The sequence below is a fragment of the Danio aesculapii genome, chromosome 1, assembly GCF_903798145.1.
Source record: "Danio aesculapii chromosome 1, fDanAes4.1, whole genome shotgun sequence".
Classification (NCBI taxonomy): Eukaryota; Metazoa; Chordata; class Actinopteri; order Cypriniformes; family Danionidae; genus Danio; species Danio aesculapii.
This window is the reverse complement of record NC_079435.1, coordinates 28933049-28951002: the sequence shown is the minus strand read 5'-3', so window position 1 is coordinate 28951002 and position 17954 is coordinate 28933049. Positions and strand designations below refer to the sequence as shown.

General features: G+C 36.1%; 2 protein-coding genes across 4 annotated transcripts in view; both read left to right on the top strand.

The window, feature by feature from the left end:
* Window positions 1–5159, top strand: part of wbp1lb (WW domain binding protein 1-like b) — a 29581-nt gene extending 24422 nt beyond the window's left edge. For all 3 annotated transcript variants that reach the window (XM_056458394.1, XM_056458410.1, XM_056458402.1), the window contains one exon: window positions 536–5159. In XM_056458394.1, the coding sequence (XP_056314369.1) occupies window positions 536–1215 (680 nt within the window). In that variant the 3' untranslated portion in view covers window positions 1216–5159. The remainder of the gene's footprint in view (window positions 1–535) is intronic.
* Window positions 5160–6857: 1698 nt separating this feature from the next.
* The window catches only part of as3mt (arsenite methyltransferase), a 17745-nt gene continuing 6648 nt past the window's right edge, over window positions 6858–17954 (top strand). The window contains exons 1-8 of the mRNA XM_056458385.1: window positions 6858–6909; window positions 7142–7178; window positions 7327–7454; window positions 9039–9189; window positions 12958–13094; window positions 13254–13323; window positions 13454–13535; window positions 13910–14041. Coding sequence (XP_056314360.1) covers window positions 6893–6909; window positions 7142–7178; window positions 7327–7454; window positions 9039–9189; window positions 12958–13094; window positions 13254–13323; window positions 13454–13535; window positions 13910–14041 — 754 coding nt within the window. The 5' untranslated portion in view covers window positions 6858–6892. The remainder of the gene's footprint in view (window positions 6910–7141; window positions 7179–7326; window positions 7455–9038; window positions 9190–12957; window positions 13095–13253; window positions 13324–13453; window positions 13536–13909; window positions 14042–17954) is intronic.

The window sequence follows — 17954 nt, the reverse complement described above, 5'->3', positions numbered from 1 at the left end:
TCTTTTACTGAAACAAAAAGTCTGAACTTTAAAGGGATAGTTTTCCCCAAATTAAACATCTGTTATCATTTACTCCCAATTAAGTTCTTTCAAACCATTTTTTTTATTAAACAAAAAAAGAAGATGATTCGAAATTTGTTGGAAACTGATAAAACCCATTGATGTCCATAGACAAAAAAAATACTATGGACGTCAATGGTTACCAGTTTTCAACATTCTTCAAAATATCTTCTCTTGTACTTCTATAATCATTTACTCACCGTTAAATGGTTCCACTTTTTATTTTTGTATTTTTATTTTATTTTATGGAACAAAAAAGAAAATATTTTGAAGAATGTTGTAAATCAGTAACTATTGACATCCATAGTTAGGAAAACAAATACTATGGACATCAATGGTTACCAGTTTCCAACATTCTTCAAAATATTGTTTGTGTTTAACAGAACAAAAAAAAAATGCTGTGTAAATGATGACAGATGTGTAATTTTGGGATGAGTCTCTTCAAATTCTCACAGTTGTTCTCCATCTCTTTCAGGATTCCTACCAAACTCTCTTCTTCCAGAATACGAAGAGGTGGTGCATCGTCCCGCTACTCCTCCTCCCCCATACAGTGCCTTAAGCAGCGGCCCTCAAACTTACAGCAGCCCCATAACCACAGACCAGCAGGACATCCAGTGCCCACCCCAACAGACCACTCCGGTGCCCCCTGTACCCGACACACCCAGCTTAGAAGAGATCCAAACCTCCGACGGCTACCAGCACAAAGTCGACGACAAGGCTGAGATGCAGCTAGAGCAGAGCAGATCCACAGAAACCCCCCTGCCCCAAGATCAGCCTCCTGAAAAGCAAAACGAGTGCAAAAAAGAGCCGCTCAGGAATATGGCCATGCCTGAGGAGAAAGAGCGGATTCAGGGACGGCACCGCCGATTTACCGGGGACTCTGGGATTGAGGTGTGTGTTTGCGGACGAGGCTTGGAGAGTCACGAGCCTAAAGAATTCGAGGGGCTTTTGAGTGAAGAGGACCAAGAGGACTCGGAGGACTTCTGTGAGGATTGTATCCTTCAGTCTTACGGAGAGGAAAGTCAAGAACTTCTTTCTCCCGAAAACCGAGTGGAGCGTGGCGCTTCGCCACTGCTTCAGTCTCATCCTGTTTGCCTCTATTTGCATACTATTAATGAACAGGAGGGTCCACATCAGAACAACACAGAATGTTAAAGCTGACTGCATGACTTTACTGATTTAAAAAAAGAAGGGGTGGCCGAGGTGTAAAGAAGATGCAATATGCAGTGCAAAGACTACAGCATGTTGAGCAATCACACTGCGTGTATATTTGTATATATTGATATGATGGAAGCAATCGGATGCTCTCCGCCTCTGTTTCGTAGGCAGAACATCCTTTAATGCAGTTTTAAAAAAGCTCAAAAGGGCACAAAGATGAGCTCTACATCTGTATGAGATAATGTGCCTTATGCCGAGGTCAGACTGCATGATTTTCAAGGTAATCGTGTCACAGATGTATGCATGACAATCTGGGCTACCGTTTTGTCGCTGCTTTGTTAGATGGATCGGCGACAGGGGGTTTCCCACTGCATGACTTTACACTAGGAGGAATCGCAGACAACTTTGTCCAAACTACGTCTCACAACCAAAAACACATGAGAAAGAAGCCTTTAATGGGGTAGAAAATGTACATATTTGCTCACCTGGGTTTGAAGGAAATTAGCAATTTCTCCTCAACTTTTTCTTTTTTGACCCGGTTGTGGTATTGCTCACATGACACGTCAAACAGACACGGGTGCTGCTACCAAATTTCCACTAGTTTTTCCTGCATTTCTTGGGTCCAAATAAACTGAAAATGAACGCTTTTGACTTCTCCCCCCAACCTCCCGCTGGCGTGCAGGTACCCACACTAGTTGATGCTGTTCTCTCATTGGCTGTGGGTGATCGCTGATGCTATTTTCAGTCAAAACTCATTTGACATGGCATGGTTTGAATTGCCGACAGGTGCAGATATTTAGCATGCTAAATATCTCATGGGCATCGGCGACTCATCGGCGATTCTCTCAGATCACGTATTTGACCGTTCACATTGTGTGATTGTTACTGGCGTGAACGAGCACTGATTTGCCTGTGATTTCAGGCATTTGTCGGCGATTTCTCAAAACCTGTCGGTGAGTCAAAATCAGGGCTAAAATCATGCAGTCTGAGCTCTGTACTATAATGGTGTGTTTATGAGTTGGGAAGTCGTAATTATAACATCAAGTGCGTTCAGATCTCTTCAGGTTGGTGAATTTTTAAAATTAGTTTTTTTCTTCAAGAACACAGCAAAATTCTGATATTATATTTTGCATCAGATTCCAAAGGTGCTGAATCATTATGTAATTCTTGAAATGGTTGAAACTGAAAATATAGCTAGTTTTATTGAAAATGAATGTACTATTTAGAAACATTCATTGACTGTTGACAGATTCGCATTCATTGCATCTGCCATAATTTCTCAGTGATGCACTCTAAAACCTTGATCACAATATGGAAAACTATATTTTATTTGAAAATATACAAATATTTATAAGAATAAAACTATATTTAATTCTACACCTTGACGATAATGGCACAGAGGTTTGATATTACAGTTTTCTTTAGTTTTTTTTCCAACTGAACAAATGCAGTGACGGCTAATTTGCTCTAAAGAGCATTGAAAGTGGCTATGGACAAAGCTACTCTGTGCTTATTATGAAGATAACCGATTTGTTCGTTGATATGGATGGTAATATTGGTATAGCTATATACCTTTTATATTTATCGCTCTTGGTGTGTTGGAGCCGTAAAGGGACCGTTCACCCAAAAAAGAACATTTCTACATTCTAGTTCATACTCGTACTCAAGTGGTTCTGAATTTTTTCTAAAAATGTTTCTTCTGTTGTAGGCATGGGACGATAACCGTTTTCAAGGTATACCTCGGTTTGTAAAAGTTTTAAAACCTCCAAAATTTTCTGCTATACCGTTCCTAAGGTTTGTGTAGGATTTTTTTTTTTTGTTTGTTTTTTTAGAACATTAGTATCTCCAGCAGAAAGATATCCAAAGAGGGCGTTTTAACCTGTAAAGAAATTAGTGTTTTTGAAACAAATGAACAGCTTAAGTCAATGATTCATTTGAATTATTTAGCCTGACATGTTTACTGCTCCAAAATATGTTAAATGTTACTCAAAATAAAATATATTGTGTTTAAAATAGAAAAAGATTTTGTTTTTACCCAGACATTTAAAAAGAATATCTTTTAGAGCAGTAATCACAATACTGTGAAACCGTGATATTTTTATCCAAGGTTATCACACCGTCAGAATCTTATACCGGCCCATGCCTATTCTGGTGTACACAAATGAATGACAAAAAAGCAACCATTGACAACTAGCATAAACAAAATAGATGTCAATGGTTGTTTTCAGTCATTCTCAACATTCTTTATTATATCTTTGTTTGTGTTCAAAAGAAGGAAAGAAAAAAAGAAAGAGAGAGTGAGTAAATTATAACAGATTGTTTTTTGTGAACTATCCCTTAAGGGTCAAAGATTTTCACATGTCTTCATTGTTGTGGGGTGTTTATATGAAACTCATAAATATGATTTTACGGTGGTGACCTCTGCACATCAAAAGACACCTAAAGGATGTGTAATGGTGCAGTCACATTTACAGTTGCTTTGTAATAGCAGTCTGTGACAGATTTTGGACCAGCACAAAGCTGTGTAGTTTAAAAGTGACTGGCGATGCTTTGTGTATTTCTATATTATCGACAATGAACAGTGGACCTGTTTTTCTTTCTTTGCTTTTTTGCTTGTGCAGAATTGTCGCTATCGTGGCAGCAGTTTAACTCTGCCATCTTAGCATTTAGATGTTAAATACAGAAACACTGGTGTGCCGAGCTCTCAGGACAGTCGGAATGAAAATTATAAACTGTCTGAACACCAAAAAAAGAAAAAGGCTTTATGCATTAAAAGCCAAATATGCCTGTCAGCTTTGCCTAATGCAACAGGATTAATCTTACTGATGTGTATTGAGTTTTTGCTTTGCACAATCACAATGTTCTGAATGAGTCATATTCATGCTAATTACTGTCAAATACAAAAGTTTTACATACAGTCTTAATTCATCCGCTTATATTGTCTTTTGTTGTTTTTGATGAAACAAGTATATTCATACATCTGAGTTTTTGTAGCTGAGTAAGCTATGACATGGGACAAATGTTAGCATTTGGCTTAGAGTTTAATAGTTCAGCATTATTAACAATTTCTGAAAGCATACAGACACTACACTGGTTTTTTACCTATAGAGATAAAAGCTTTGCCAAAGGGAGGTATCTATAAACTCAAGCGTTCACTGCTGGAAGTGAAAGTGCATACCCATTTATGTAAGCAAGAAAACAAAATACTTATTTTTTTATTGAAATATATTAAACTCCAAAGAGTTTTAGAAATATTAATATACATTACAAGTATTTTGTTAAACTTTAATGGTAGATTATATATGAATATATAGCAAATGTGGTGTAACATGATTATACAAGTGCCTTTTCCCTGTTACAACCACTATTAATGCAGTTTCACATGTTGTAAACGGTCATCTTGGACATTACTTTCGTAGAATATATAATTTTTATTTAAAAGCTTTTCTTTATGAAACTTCAGCATCTGTGCCTTGATTTTTCTGGCTACACAAAAAAGAATGAGTCATATGTATGCGAGTATAAAGATTATTGTTATTATTTTTTGTATATCTGCACCAAAGTAGCTTAAGTTTCAAATTCCTCCATGACCACTGAAGCATTATTTCTGAACTCTCCATATTTAATTTATATCTTTGTCTTAATGAATGTTATTAGTATAAAGGTAATAAACGACTTGCTGCTCTTACTGTTGTCTTGTTGACAATCTAATAACGTTAGAGCTGTGCTTGAAAACTATGAATCAGTGTCTTTCTTTGATCTATTAATAAGCTGCTGATTTTCAGAAATTCTATGAATCTCTGATGCAATGTGAGCATTTCTCGATATGTTAAATGTGATGTCATGTTAGGCTTTACAACCTTCCATTGCTGTTTTGTGTAACATTGCAATCATAAATATGTCTAATCGTGACCCTCTCCATTAAACTCAAATCAACACAACGTGTGTAAGTGTTTTGAATACCAAACCACGTTTTTATCAATTATTGAATTGATATGAAAAGGTTTTTGTTAGCTTTATTAAACAGTCAACACCATTCTGTTGCATCATTTGTATTCTCCCGCCCCCTGTCGTTCGGGTATCAGCTAACCAAAGGAAATGTTGCGGTACATTCCGTTTGTACACACGGTGTCCTAGTTCAGATTGTTCCTCAGGAAATCACGTTGCTTTCATTCGGTCAGAGACTCGAAACATTCCTGTAGCAAAGGATAGATCGTTCTGAAACTGCAACAAATTGTTTCTTTCAAAACCCTCATAAGTGCGGTTTTCTTCAGAAAAGCAATGCTTTTATCTTTGACCTTTAAAAAAAGGCTTTTATCTTTAAAAAAATAAAAATAATAATAAATGGAAATGTCAAAAATTGTAAAATATATTGCTCACACAGCAGCAATATAAAGTACCGCATATACTGCATACCCCTGTTTTGCGCCACTGCGGGTACTGCCCCGGTGACAGCTCCTGTACCTTTATTTCTGAGATATGAGTTGTTGATCTCCTATTTAGTAAAACTTATTCACGTTATCAAATATTCCACAAATGGTTTCAAAACTATTGCATGCCACTGTATATTGTATATTGCGAATTTGATATGCTTAGCCTATTAATTATACTCATGTAAGTTTATAGACATCTATAATTTATCTGGTACATTCTACCAGAAACGTGCATTTTTATTTATAAAAAAATGACAGGGCCTGGCTGTCGTCCTCATGAAAGTTATATAAAAACAAGCATAAAATCATTTAATTTAATGACGCATCCTTGATCAATGTCATGCTTCTTCTGCGTCAAACGATCTCAATTCCGAGTCATAGCCTTAACCCTGAAGCATTTTATGTTACATGTAATGCAAATGTGACGGGACTGACAGAAACATGGGGAAAATGGGGGCAATTGAAAATTTATTTGTATTTATTTGTACAGTTTATTTATAATTTTATTGGGCTGAGGACAAGTAATGGACAGGGCTTGTACGTTTGTAAAGTGTTTTTAATAAAGAAAAAAAACATCTGAGAACCAAATAATATTGCTTCATAGAACAACTCAGAAATCAACCATCAGCCCATTTTAGAAATTTTGGGGATGAACTACTTTTTTTTTCACTGTATTTATGTTTTTATTTAGGGACAGAAATGTAGGTTTTATAGTCAACAGAGCATAACAATTCTTTTTAACAATTAAAAAAGCTTAAATTTCATTTTTACCATGTACTTTTAAAAAACTGCTTAAAAAACAAACAAAACGAATTTAAATAAAAGATACATTTAGATGAGAATTGAATATGTCAAATTAGGCTATTGGAATTTCTCCGGATTATTCATATATATAGCTGCACACTTTTTTTACTTTATATCAGTGTAGGGTCTTATATATTCCATATGCTGGGCAAAATTCAGAACTACAAGAATATAGTTCCAAAATATTCTTTAAACGTTAGATAACTGTAGTTTTTAAACATGTTCCTCTGAAGCAGAGTCTCTAGGTCTGATTTCGATTTCGTGCAAATAAACCCACAGCAGTCTTGTTAATTACATTATATTAATCATTTACCCAGGCTAGCAATGCACGCACGATCACGCACGATGTGCTGCTCGCTGATTGGCTGAATCCGCGAAACTACAGAAGCCGAAAAAGATCAAATTGCTCACAGTTCAGCCAGAGCCAGCGTTTGACCATGGCAGAGGCAGCCAGGTAGGACTTGAAAAACTTGTAGCTGGTCGGTTTTTGCAAAAATAAGTAATAATAATAACATATATCTGCAGTATCGTTACAACTAATAAAGCTACCGAGGTTTCATTCTGAGACTACAAAGCTGTTATAATTGTGTAGCTACCAAAGTGAAAGTGAGTCTATTCTGCACAAAACAAAGTCAGCTGTTCCAAGTAACGTTACGTGTATTTGTTGCATCATTTCTTGTTCCCAGTGACAAGACTGTAACAAGTGTCTACAATGACGTTAAGGTATGCTTTTGTTTCTTGACACTAAAATGTAATGTTTGATTTTCTGCGTCCCACAATGCTGACAGTTTAAGTCACAAGTTTAACATTAGAACTTTGATCGTATAGCAATAAATCTAATCCTTAAATTAATATCTGTACTTTTTTGCAGGAATACTACGGAAAGACGTTGAAGCAGAAATCAGACCTGAAAAGCAATGCCTGTGTGCCTTCTGCCAAACCTGTCCCTGCCTATGTGAGAAAAGTGATAGCTGAGATCCATCCAGATGTTGTTGCAAAGTGAGCTTCACACTGATGTGTTTTGTTGATGTGATTATTAAAACTTTGGGTAAAACGTTGTAAAGTCATGATATCTAATGGAACGGTCACAATAATTTCAAAAGCTCACTTGTACGACAACAAATCCAAAAAACAAAAACAAAAAAAAGTTAAAATGTGATTCAGTTTTACCTTTATTTAGGTGACAGAAGAACAAAGAAAGGGTTTCCAGTGCTTTCAGTGACAAGTAAATTGTATTTTGTAAAGTTGTGGTTTCTATGGCTATATACGTGGTTGTGACAGAGCAGACATTTGTTTTAAGTTTGATTTACAAAATATATTTAGGTTTCAGTGAAAATGCTGGAAAATATTTTCTTAGTAATTTTGTCTGAATTAAATACAAGTTACAGAGAATTAACAAATACAGTTTCTGGATTTCATAGCATTTTGGAATATTCATACAGCATATATCCCCTTTAACCTTTTATTTGAGAGGGATTAATAGGGCCCTGATATAGTATGATCATATATAAAATATTCCCAATAATTTAATAATATACCATTATAAAAATATAAAAAAATTGGAATTAAAATAACATGACAGTTTTGTTACATAATTTCCTTTGGTACTATGTTAAATGTTCTGACATTTATTTTAAAATCCCCTATTATGCTATATTAAAGATTTCTCATTATTTGGGGATCATCTACAATTATTTTACATTAATCATGGATCAAAAAAGTAAAAACATAAACAAAAAATAAACCTTTTATTTTCTCTTTTCTCACAGCATGTGTAAACACTGTTTTTTTTATTTCTGTAGCTAAAATACAATTGTTGTTATCAGTGAATTTGGATAAAATAGTGAAGCACTTTCAACATGCCCATTACAGTTATGTACATACAGTCCTTGAGGTCCACATAAAATCGAAATGTACGTTGTTTATTTTGCTAACTCGCATTGGCCCAAAGTAACAACCGGCCAGTACTTTTTTCTGTTATTTTACAGACTTAATTCTCCATAAACATAGAAAATCATCATACCCAAATCAGATCAAATTAAATCAGATCAAATCATATTCCAAATAACTTTTCCAGCTTTTGAAATGTTTTTGTAGCCTTCTCCTAACCTCTGCCTTTCCACAACTTTATCCTGAAGGTTTTTTTGCAAGCAGGGTGTAATCTGAGGAAAGGTAAAGATTTTCACAGGGTATGATGATTTTCTAAAGGCACTGTATTTCTTATACAACATGTGGTTTCAAACTACTAATTGTCAAAAGTCCCTTTTTAACTGCAGTTGAGTTAAAAGTTTAAAAAGTCAGCAGAGCAGAGATTAAGGAGATCCCATAATGCATTTCATATCCGTTAATAAACAAAACAAAAAAAAACCTGTGAGTCACGAAATCTAGATTCTGTTAATTATTTTTACAGTGTATGTTTGTGCTGGAAATAAACCTTAACGTTTCTGGGAGACAATCATTCCAACCATTGTGCACTTTAATCTTTGAAGCTTAGCACAAGTTTTACTTTCACAATCGGCTACATTAAACCCTGTGGGATGGGTTAAATGCAAGTACAGCATTAATAGGCTCTTTGACACTCAGGTACTATGGCTGTGGTCTGGTGCTCCCGGAGTGTCTGGAGGGCTGCAGAGTGCTTGATCTTGGCTGTGGAAGTGGACGTGACTGCTATATGCTCAGCCAACTTGTAGGAGAGAATGGGCACGTCACAGGTATCGACATGACAGAAGCTCAGGTCAGTCCTTTGAGCTTATCTGAAGCATTGATGGTTTGGACAACTGCAATATTATAATATATGCTACTTATATAGGTTATTTCAGTTGTGACATGGTGTCCAGTTGATAAATCAATCTAGAGAAATTTAAGGCCCTTCAAAGGTATTAAAGTTTCAAATGCTATTTTGCAAGGTATTAAATCTGATATCATTTTTGATTATGCAATGATTGTATACTAAAGTTTGCCTGAATTAAATCTGCGAATATCAGCATGCTGAGTAGTTAATGAAATCAATAAAATCCTGCTAGATTTGACATCATTCATTCATTTTCTTTTCGGTTTAGTCCCTTAGTTATTAATCTGGGTCACCACAACGGAATGAACCGCCAACTTATCCAGCTTATGTTTTACGCAGCGGATGCCCTTCCAGCTGCAACCCATCTCAACTCATTCACACACATACACTATGGCTTATTCACCTATGCTACATGTCTTTGTACTTGTGTGGGAAACAGGAGCACCCGGAGGAAACCCAGGCAAACACGGGGAGAACATGCAAACTCTACACAGAAATACCAACTGACCCAGCCGGGCTTGAACCAGCGACCTTCTTGCTGTGAGGCATACGTGCTACCCACTGCGCTACCGTGATGCCTATAGATTTTACATAATGCTGCTTTGTATACTGCAGAAACCAAGGCAACATTATTTCTGTAGTTCTGTAGGCGCCAACCTGCTGAATTAGCTAGATTGAATAGATTTTTATTCAGTATATGAGTAATGTTTTAGTTTTTGATTAATTTCTTACATAAATATTTAGTAAATATACTGTAAATTATAATCTCGCCAGTGTTTCTGGTTGAAACCTAAATTGGTTATAAGGTCTTAAAATGAAAGAGTCTCAAAAAAGGTCTTAAAAGGTATTGAATTTCACTCTCTGATTCTTCAATTCAATTCACCTTTATTTGTATAGCGCTTTTACAATGTGGATTGTGTCAAAGCAGCTTCACATAAAAGGTCATAGTAAAATGAAACAGTGTAGTTCAGTTTTCAGTGTTTAAGTTCAGTTTAGCTCAGTTCAGTGTGGTTTAATAATCACTACAGAGAGTCCAAACACTGAAGAGCAAATCTATCGATGCGCAGCTCTACAGATCCTGAACCATGCAAGCCAGTGGCGACAGCGGAGAGGGAAAAAACCTCACTAATTGGCGAAAGTGAAGTAAAAAAACCTTGAGAGAAACCAGGCTCAGTTGGGCACGACCATTTTAATTTCTCCGCTGGCCAAACATCTTGTGCAGAGCTGCAGTCTCAGTGGCAGAGGCTGGAAGCTGGCCTCAGCGAAGACTCGTCTGTCCCTGGAGTGTCACAGGAATCAGTCTCATGTTCTCCACTCCTCCATGACCATCACAGTAGCTGCTCAGGATACAGCCTGGTCCAGAATATGGAAACCTTGGGATCATCTCGTCGTTGGTCTTGGATCGAATCAGTGACTATGCATAGTCTGAGGGCCTCGGGAATAGTATCCCCAGGTGGAAATGGAGAATAAAGAGAGTATTATTATCATAGTGTATATAAACAAGATGCAGAAACCTGTGTGGAAACCCGCTAAGTGGTGCACTGAGTGTATGCTTTACTAAACAGATAGGTCTTTAATCTAGTTTTGAATTGGGAGAGTGTGTCTGAGCCTCTGACATTATCAGGAAGGCTATTCCAGAGTTTAGGAGCTATAAATGAGAAGGCTCGACCTCCTTTACTTGACTTTGCTATTCTAGGTACTACCAGAAGCCCTGAGTTATGAGATCTTAAAGAGCGAGTTGGATTGTAGCGAGACAGAAGATTGGTTAGATAAACAGGAGCTAGATTATTTAAAGCTTTATATGTAAGAAGCAATATTTTAAATTCAATACGAAACTTAACAGGCAGCCAGTGTAAGGAGGATAAAATTGTGTTGATGTGATCAAATTTTCTAGACCTGGTAAGAACTCTGGCAGCTGCATTTTGTACTAATTGAAGTTTGTTAATAGAGGATGCTGGGCAGCCAGCAAACAGTGCATTACAGTTGTCCAGCCTAGAAGTCATAAAAGCATGGACTAGCTTTTCTGCATCTGAGATGGATAGCATACTTTGTAACTTAGCGATATTTCTCAGATGAAAGAAGGTAGTTTTTGTGACATGGGATATATGATTTTCAAAAGTTAAATTGCTGTCTAATATGACACCCAGATCTTTTATAGTAGCGCTAACGCTAACTTTGTATGTCTCTAATTGTAGGCCGAGTTGTGAGATCTGCTGTGTACAGGATTCCAGTCTTTAATCCAGTCTTTAACATCTTTAATACACTCAGTTAGCTTAGACAGTTTAGACATCTCGTCAGGTTTAGTTGAAATAAATAATTGGGTATCATCTGCATAGCAGTGAAAGCTGATCCCATAATTCTTGTATATCTGTATAAAGCAAATTGCACATTTGACAAAAAGATGTATCTCAATAACTTTAATAATAATTAAATATTATTTTGCTGAGTGTATTATTGTGCTCATAACTTGACTGGTTTAGACCTGTCATAAACAGAGCCGGGTAGATTACTTAAGAATTGCAATTGGTTACTAGAGATAAACTTATGATTAGGAAATAATATTTGTAGTTATTCATTTTTTTAAGGAAAGACTGCTATTTTTTGGAAACAGTTTTAGTGTTTTTAAATTTCTTCAGCTGATCTGGTATGGTATGAGCACTTTTAGCTTAGCTTAGCAATTGAATTGGATTGGACCATTTCACATAAATTTTTTTTAAAAAAGATTTAATTATTTTTATTAACTTTTTAAAGCTTGACTGTTCTGTATTTACATTGTGTAAGCCCGATCAAAAAAAGTAGCTATTTTATATGCTAAAATTGCTAGGAACTATACTCCCATTTTGGCGTAATAAGTAAGGAACTTTACTGCCATACCAAGGCTGCAGCAGGCACAGTGATATTATGCAGTGCTGTTACCTACCGGGGAACTATTTTCGGGTGCTGTGTAATATCATTGTTTCCCAAAAATGGGAAACCTCAAATGTTTAACTCTAGGTAACTTGTAAGTTGAGCCTATATCCAAAAAAAAAATCCCTTTAAAATTATGTATTTAGGCGGCTCAGTGGTTAGCACTGTCACCTCATAGCAAGAAGGTCGTTCTGCAGTTCTGCAGTTCTATAGGTGCCAACCTGAATTAGCTAGATTTAATAGATTTTTTATTCAGTTTATGAATAATATTTTAGTTTTGGATTAGTAAATATAAATATACTGTAAGTTGGGCGTCACAGTGGCGTAGGGGGTAGCCTAATCACCTCACAGCAAGTAGGTGGCTGATTCAAGTCCCGGCTGGGCCAGATTGCATTTCTGTGTGGAGTTTGCATGTTCTCCCTGTGTTTTCATGGATTTCCTCCGGGTGCTCCATTGCTCAAGTGAACTGAATAAACTAAATTGTCTGTAGTGAATGAGTGTGTCTGTTTGTGCATGAGTGTATGGGTGTTTCACAATACTGGGTTGCGGCTGGAAGGGCATCCGCTATGTAAAATATATGCTGGAATAGTTGACGGTTCATTCTGCTGTGGTGACCTCTGAAATAGAGACTAAGCGGAAGGAAGATGAATGAATGAATGAATGAATGATATAATTACTTAACTTGACAGAATTTGAATTGCATCTAATTAACAACTCAAATAATTATGTTTAAATATACCATCCTAAAAGCATTTAAAGTTATGTCTAAAGCAGTGTAACTACTCTAATGTCTTTGTTTTACAGCTTGAGGTAGCCCGGGAATACATCGACTACCACATGCAAAGATTTGGTTATAAAAATCCAAATGTGAATTTTGTTCAAGGCTACATTGAGGCCTTGGTGGAAGCTGGGCTGGAGGATAAATCATATGATATTATCATGTAAGCTTGTAATGTTTCAAAATTGGAGCCCTAGTTGTAAAAAAACACTTGTTTATTCTTTTCTGTCATGAGATGATTCCAATGAGTGATGATGTTGATGTTATTTAGAATTTTTTTCTACTACTTTTAATTGGTGTTTTTTTTTCTTAATTTCAAAAGATCAAATTGTGTGGTGAATCTGTCACCAGATAAATCTAGTGTTCTGAGGGAGGCGTATCGTGTACTGAAGGTACTCCAATTTCATTCACAATTCAATTCAAATCATGTTTGAATTTTATTTGATAATCAGATGCTGCTTTTTTATAATTACCATGTTAAACATTACGATGAATATTCTGTATTTATTTATTTGTGTTTAGGATGGAGGGGAATTATACTTTAGTGATGTCTATAGTGATGCTAGAATCCCAGAACACCTCAAGGCCAACAAAACTTTATGGGGTATGAAAGGACATGGATTTTACTCACTGTTTGCTCACCCACAAGTGCTTATAAACCTTTATGGGTTTCTTTCTTCTGTTAAACACAAAAGAAGATATTTCGAAGAAAGCTGGAAACCTGTAACTGCTGACTCCCAAAGTATTTGTGGTGTTTAGTCAATGGTCATAGGTTTCCAACTTTCTTCAAAACATCTTCGTTTGCATTTAGCAGTAGAAACCCAAAAGTGAAGGGAGAGTAAATAATGACATCATTTTAATTTTTGGGTGAACTATCAACCAGTCAAACTGCGCCAACAGAGCAATCACACCAGAGTTATTTTTATTTGAAGCAAACCTGCCAAAAATGATCACACTCTAACTTTTTTATGTTATCAGGCGAGTGCCTCAGTGGAGCATTGTGGTGGGAAGACCTGATAAGACTAGCTGAAGAAGTTGGGTTCTGCAAACCCAGGCTGGTTTCTGCTAGTATCATCACAGTGGGCAACACCGAACTAGAAAACATTCTTGGTGAGACATGAAAATAAATAAATAAAATAAAAATATACAATGCTTATTTTGCTAGGGCACACTGTCATTCATTAGTTTAAAATTAATCTGCACAAGTTAATCCACTGAAAAAATAAATGTTTGTTTTGCTAATCAAAGTCTAACCATTTGCTTACACCTTTGGGGAGGCGGTCATTCTCTGTTGATGTCACAATATTCTTAACCACGTTGTGGAATAAAACAGTTTGCTTGCTAGCAATGAAAAGCAAAAAGAAAGCCCCGCCCCATACTCAGTTGAAGAGCATCACCATACTGAAATAAAAGTCATAAAATAAGATATTATGTAGAATGCTGGAAAAAACTGCCATTGACATACATACTGAGACTATATATATATATATATATATATATATATATATATATATATATATATATATATATATATATATATATATATATATATATATATATATAGGTCAATGACTGTTTTGTCCCAAAATTCTTCAGTGTATCTTCTTTTGGGGGCAGCACGGTGGTGCAGTGGGTAGCACAATCGCCTCCGGGTGCTCCGGTTTCCCCCACAGTCCAAAGACATGCGCTATAGGTGAATTGGATATGCTAAATTGGCCGTAGTGTATGTGTGTGAATGAAAGTGTATGGGTGTTTCCCAGTGTTGGGTTGCAGTTGGAAGGGCATCTACTACGTAAAACATGTGCTGGATAAGTTGACGGTTCATTCCGCTGTGGCGACCCCTGATTAATAAAGGGAGCTGAAAAGAAAATTAATGAATGTATCTTCCTTTGTGTTCAACAGAAGAAAGAAACTCGTAATGTAAATGATTACAGAATTTTCCTTTTTGGGTGAACTATATGAAATGAGCAATTTTTGGACCGGTGGACTTTAAAATATACCACTTTTTATTTAACAATAAACAACAGCAAAAAAAAGATGACTATTTTGAACTTGTGCACTTTTTTTAGAGTCAATGTTAATTATTAATTTATTTTTTATTTCCTTGTAGGTTTTTTTTGTTGTTGTTGGTAGAGCAAAAATTGACGGCCTAATTTCGTTTAAATTGACAGAATTAACAATTATTCAAATAATTAAAGGGACAGTTCATTATTTTCAGTCCTGTATGAATTCCTGCTGCAAAGCACGCATGAAGGATTTTAAAGAATGTTCGACCAAACCAGTTTCATTGTACACTCACAGAAATAAAGGTACAAAAGCTGTCGCTGGGGCAGTACCTTTTGAAAAGGTACTTTTTTTCCTAAATAATCTGTATTAGTACCTATGAACTAGCGGCACTTAGAGTTCTGCAGCACCCTCTGCTGACACCAAAGAAAATTAAGATAATATACAGTTGAAGTCAGAATTATTATGGATTTGTTTTTTCTTTTTTAAATATTTCCCAAATGATATTTAACAGAGCAAGGAAATTTTCACAGTATGTCTGATAATATTTTTTTCTTTTGGAGAAAGTCTTACTTGTTTTATTTCGGCTAGAATAAAATAAGTTTTTAATTTTTTAATCCCAATTTTAAGGACAATATTATTAGCCTCTTTAAGCTATATTTTGTTTCGGTAGTCTACAGCAGTGTTTCCCAACCCTGTTCCTGAAGGCACACCAACAGTACACATTTTCAATGTCTCCCTAATCAAACACACCTGAATCACCTAATTAGAACATAAGAAGAGACTCCAAAACCTGAAGTTAATTAGTCAGGTAAGGGAGACATCCAAAATATGTACTGTTGGTGTGCCTCCAGGAAAAGGGTTGGGAAACACTGGTCTACAGAACAAACCATCGATATACAAAAACTTGCCTAATTATCCTAACCTGTCTAGTTGACCTAATTAACCTAGTTAAGCCTTTAAATGTAACTTTAAGTTGTATAGAACTGTCTTGAAAAATATCTAGTAAAATGTTATATATTATATTATAAATAAATATTATATATTATATATATATTATTGTTTTGCTTGTTTTTTTTATTTTTTTTTAGCTTTAATTCATTAATATGTTCATGATGTTATTTAGATTTTATGTTGTTAAATGTGGTTTGTGACTTAAGAGGAATAAATGTATTTTAAAAGAGATAGTTCACCCCAAACATAACATTTCCCTCACCATTTTCTCACTCAGCTGGTTCTAAAGTTTTATTTTTCTTCTGTTGAACACAAAACAAGATATTCTGAGGACTGCCGGAAAAAAAAATAATCATAAAAATAACAAAAATAACCTTAATCATACCCTGTAATCAGGCATGAGTGTATTAACACTGAGATAACTTCTTTGGACTGTGTGAGTAACTGATAATGTAATGGTATGTGACACTGACAATGGAAGTACGGATCCAAATGCAGGTATATTAGAGAGGTCAGGTAAGCAACGGTCAACACAGAGGCAAACAGATGCAGGCGTCCCGGAGTCGTAGTCAGATACACAGGCAGATGATCAGAAGGCAGGCCACAGACATGAATAAACAGACAAACAAGGCGAGGGTCAAAACAAGACAAAGGAAACGCATTGTAATGTCAAAAAATGTCAACCAGACTCAGCAAGAGTGTGTGTGCTGCTTATAGTCCGTGTAATCAGTCTGACAATCCTTCGGCAGTGTGTATGCAATCAGTCAGGATCAGGAACATCTGTGTGTGTGTGTGTGTGTGTGTGTGTGGTGCATGACTGTGTTTTGTAGTATATGAAATGGAAGATTTGTAGTCGGTTACCAAGCAGTGTATGCCCAAAAATAGTCGCCTACCCTTTTGTGGTTTATTGGAAGTAATGCGTCAATAGAGCCGCCATTTTAGTACAGGGTAACGCTCCTTAGAAATGAATGCAGGACCAAGGTGCCGTGGAGGACTGTGGCCATCCAGAGCCAGAGATATGCACATATACACATGTCTATAATCGTGAGTTTTCCCGGTGGTCAGTATGCAGAAATTTTTTTAAATTACGAAAATTATAATTTTACATCACTTTTCTACATCGGTGGATAAGTGACCACACGGGCATTGCCGACAAATAGCATGTGTTTGTGTGCATGGAAATGTATTATCCTCCTTCCATGTTTAATTTGATCTAATTCATGTCCTGAAACACACCCCCTCTGCTGCTTTCACTTCTCATTCTAACAGAGTGAGCGATTAGTTTGTGAATGAACCTTCGTTATAAACAACTTGTTCACTTAGCCGACAATAATACAAGTTTCTGGCAGCGCAGCATCTTGTTTCATTTACATTGTTTGCTTATTTTGTTCAACAAAACTAACATAAGCCTAGAATTTAGTGCAAGTTGTTGCTACTTTACCTGATGGTCAGTGCAGTATGTGATTGTATTATCATCAATAACGTGACTTGTTTAGCACAAAAATTTGTAACATACAAAAACATAAAAAACTAAATCTTAGGCTATCAAATGTTCTGCCTCTGTGCTTTATTTTCTTTGTTTGCTCGTTACCACACCCGTACACAGCGCAAAAGTCCAGCATCTTCACGTTGGCACACTGTCTTGACTAGTGCAGTTGAATGACATTTGTCCTGGGAGCACTGTACAAATGTGGCGGCGCTATTGACACATGATCAGGGTCCGTATGTGATATCTAGTGTATATTTCTATGGTATATACCAGCGATCTGCTCAGGTTGGATCGCTGGTGACCATGACAGATAACAACATTATTATTTTTTATTTATGTATTTTTGTGTGAACAATTCCTTTAAAGCAAAGTCTCAGCCTTGCTAATTGTATTTCCAACAACACTAATTGGTTAAGCTAACAGTCTGGAGGAAATCATTGCTCTCATGCCACGGGTACCAAAATATGTACCACATGTGTTAATAACACCACATTTAATGTTTTGGTGCTAACAGAATTCTTGTGTGTAGAAGTACCCAGCTTGTGCCACAAGTGAAATAAATTGCCGGAGAAGTCC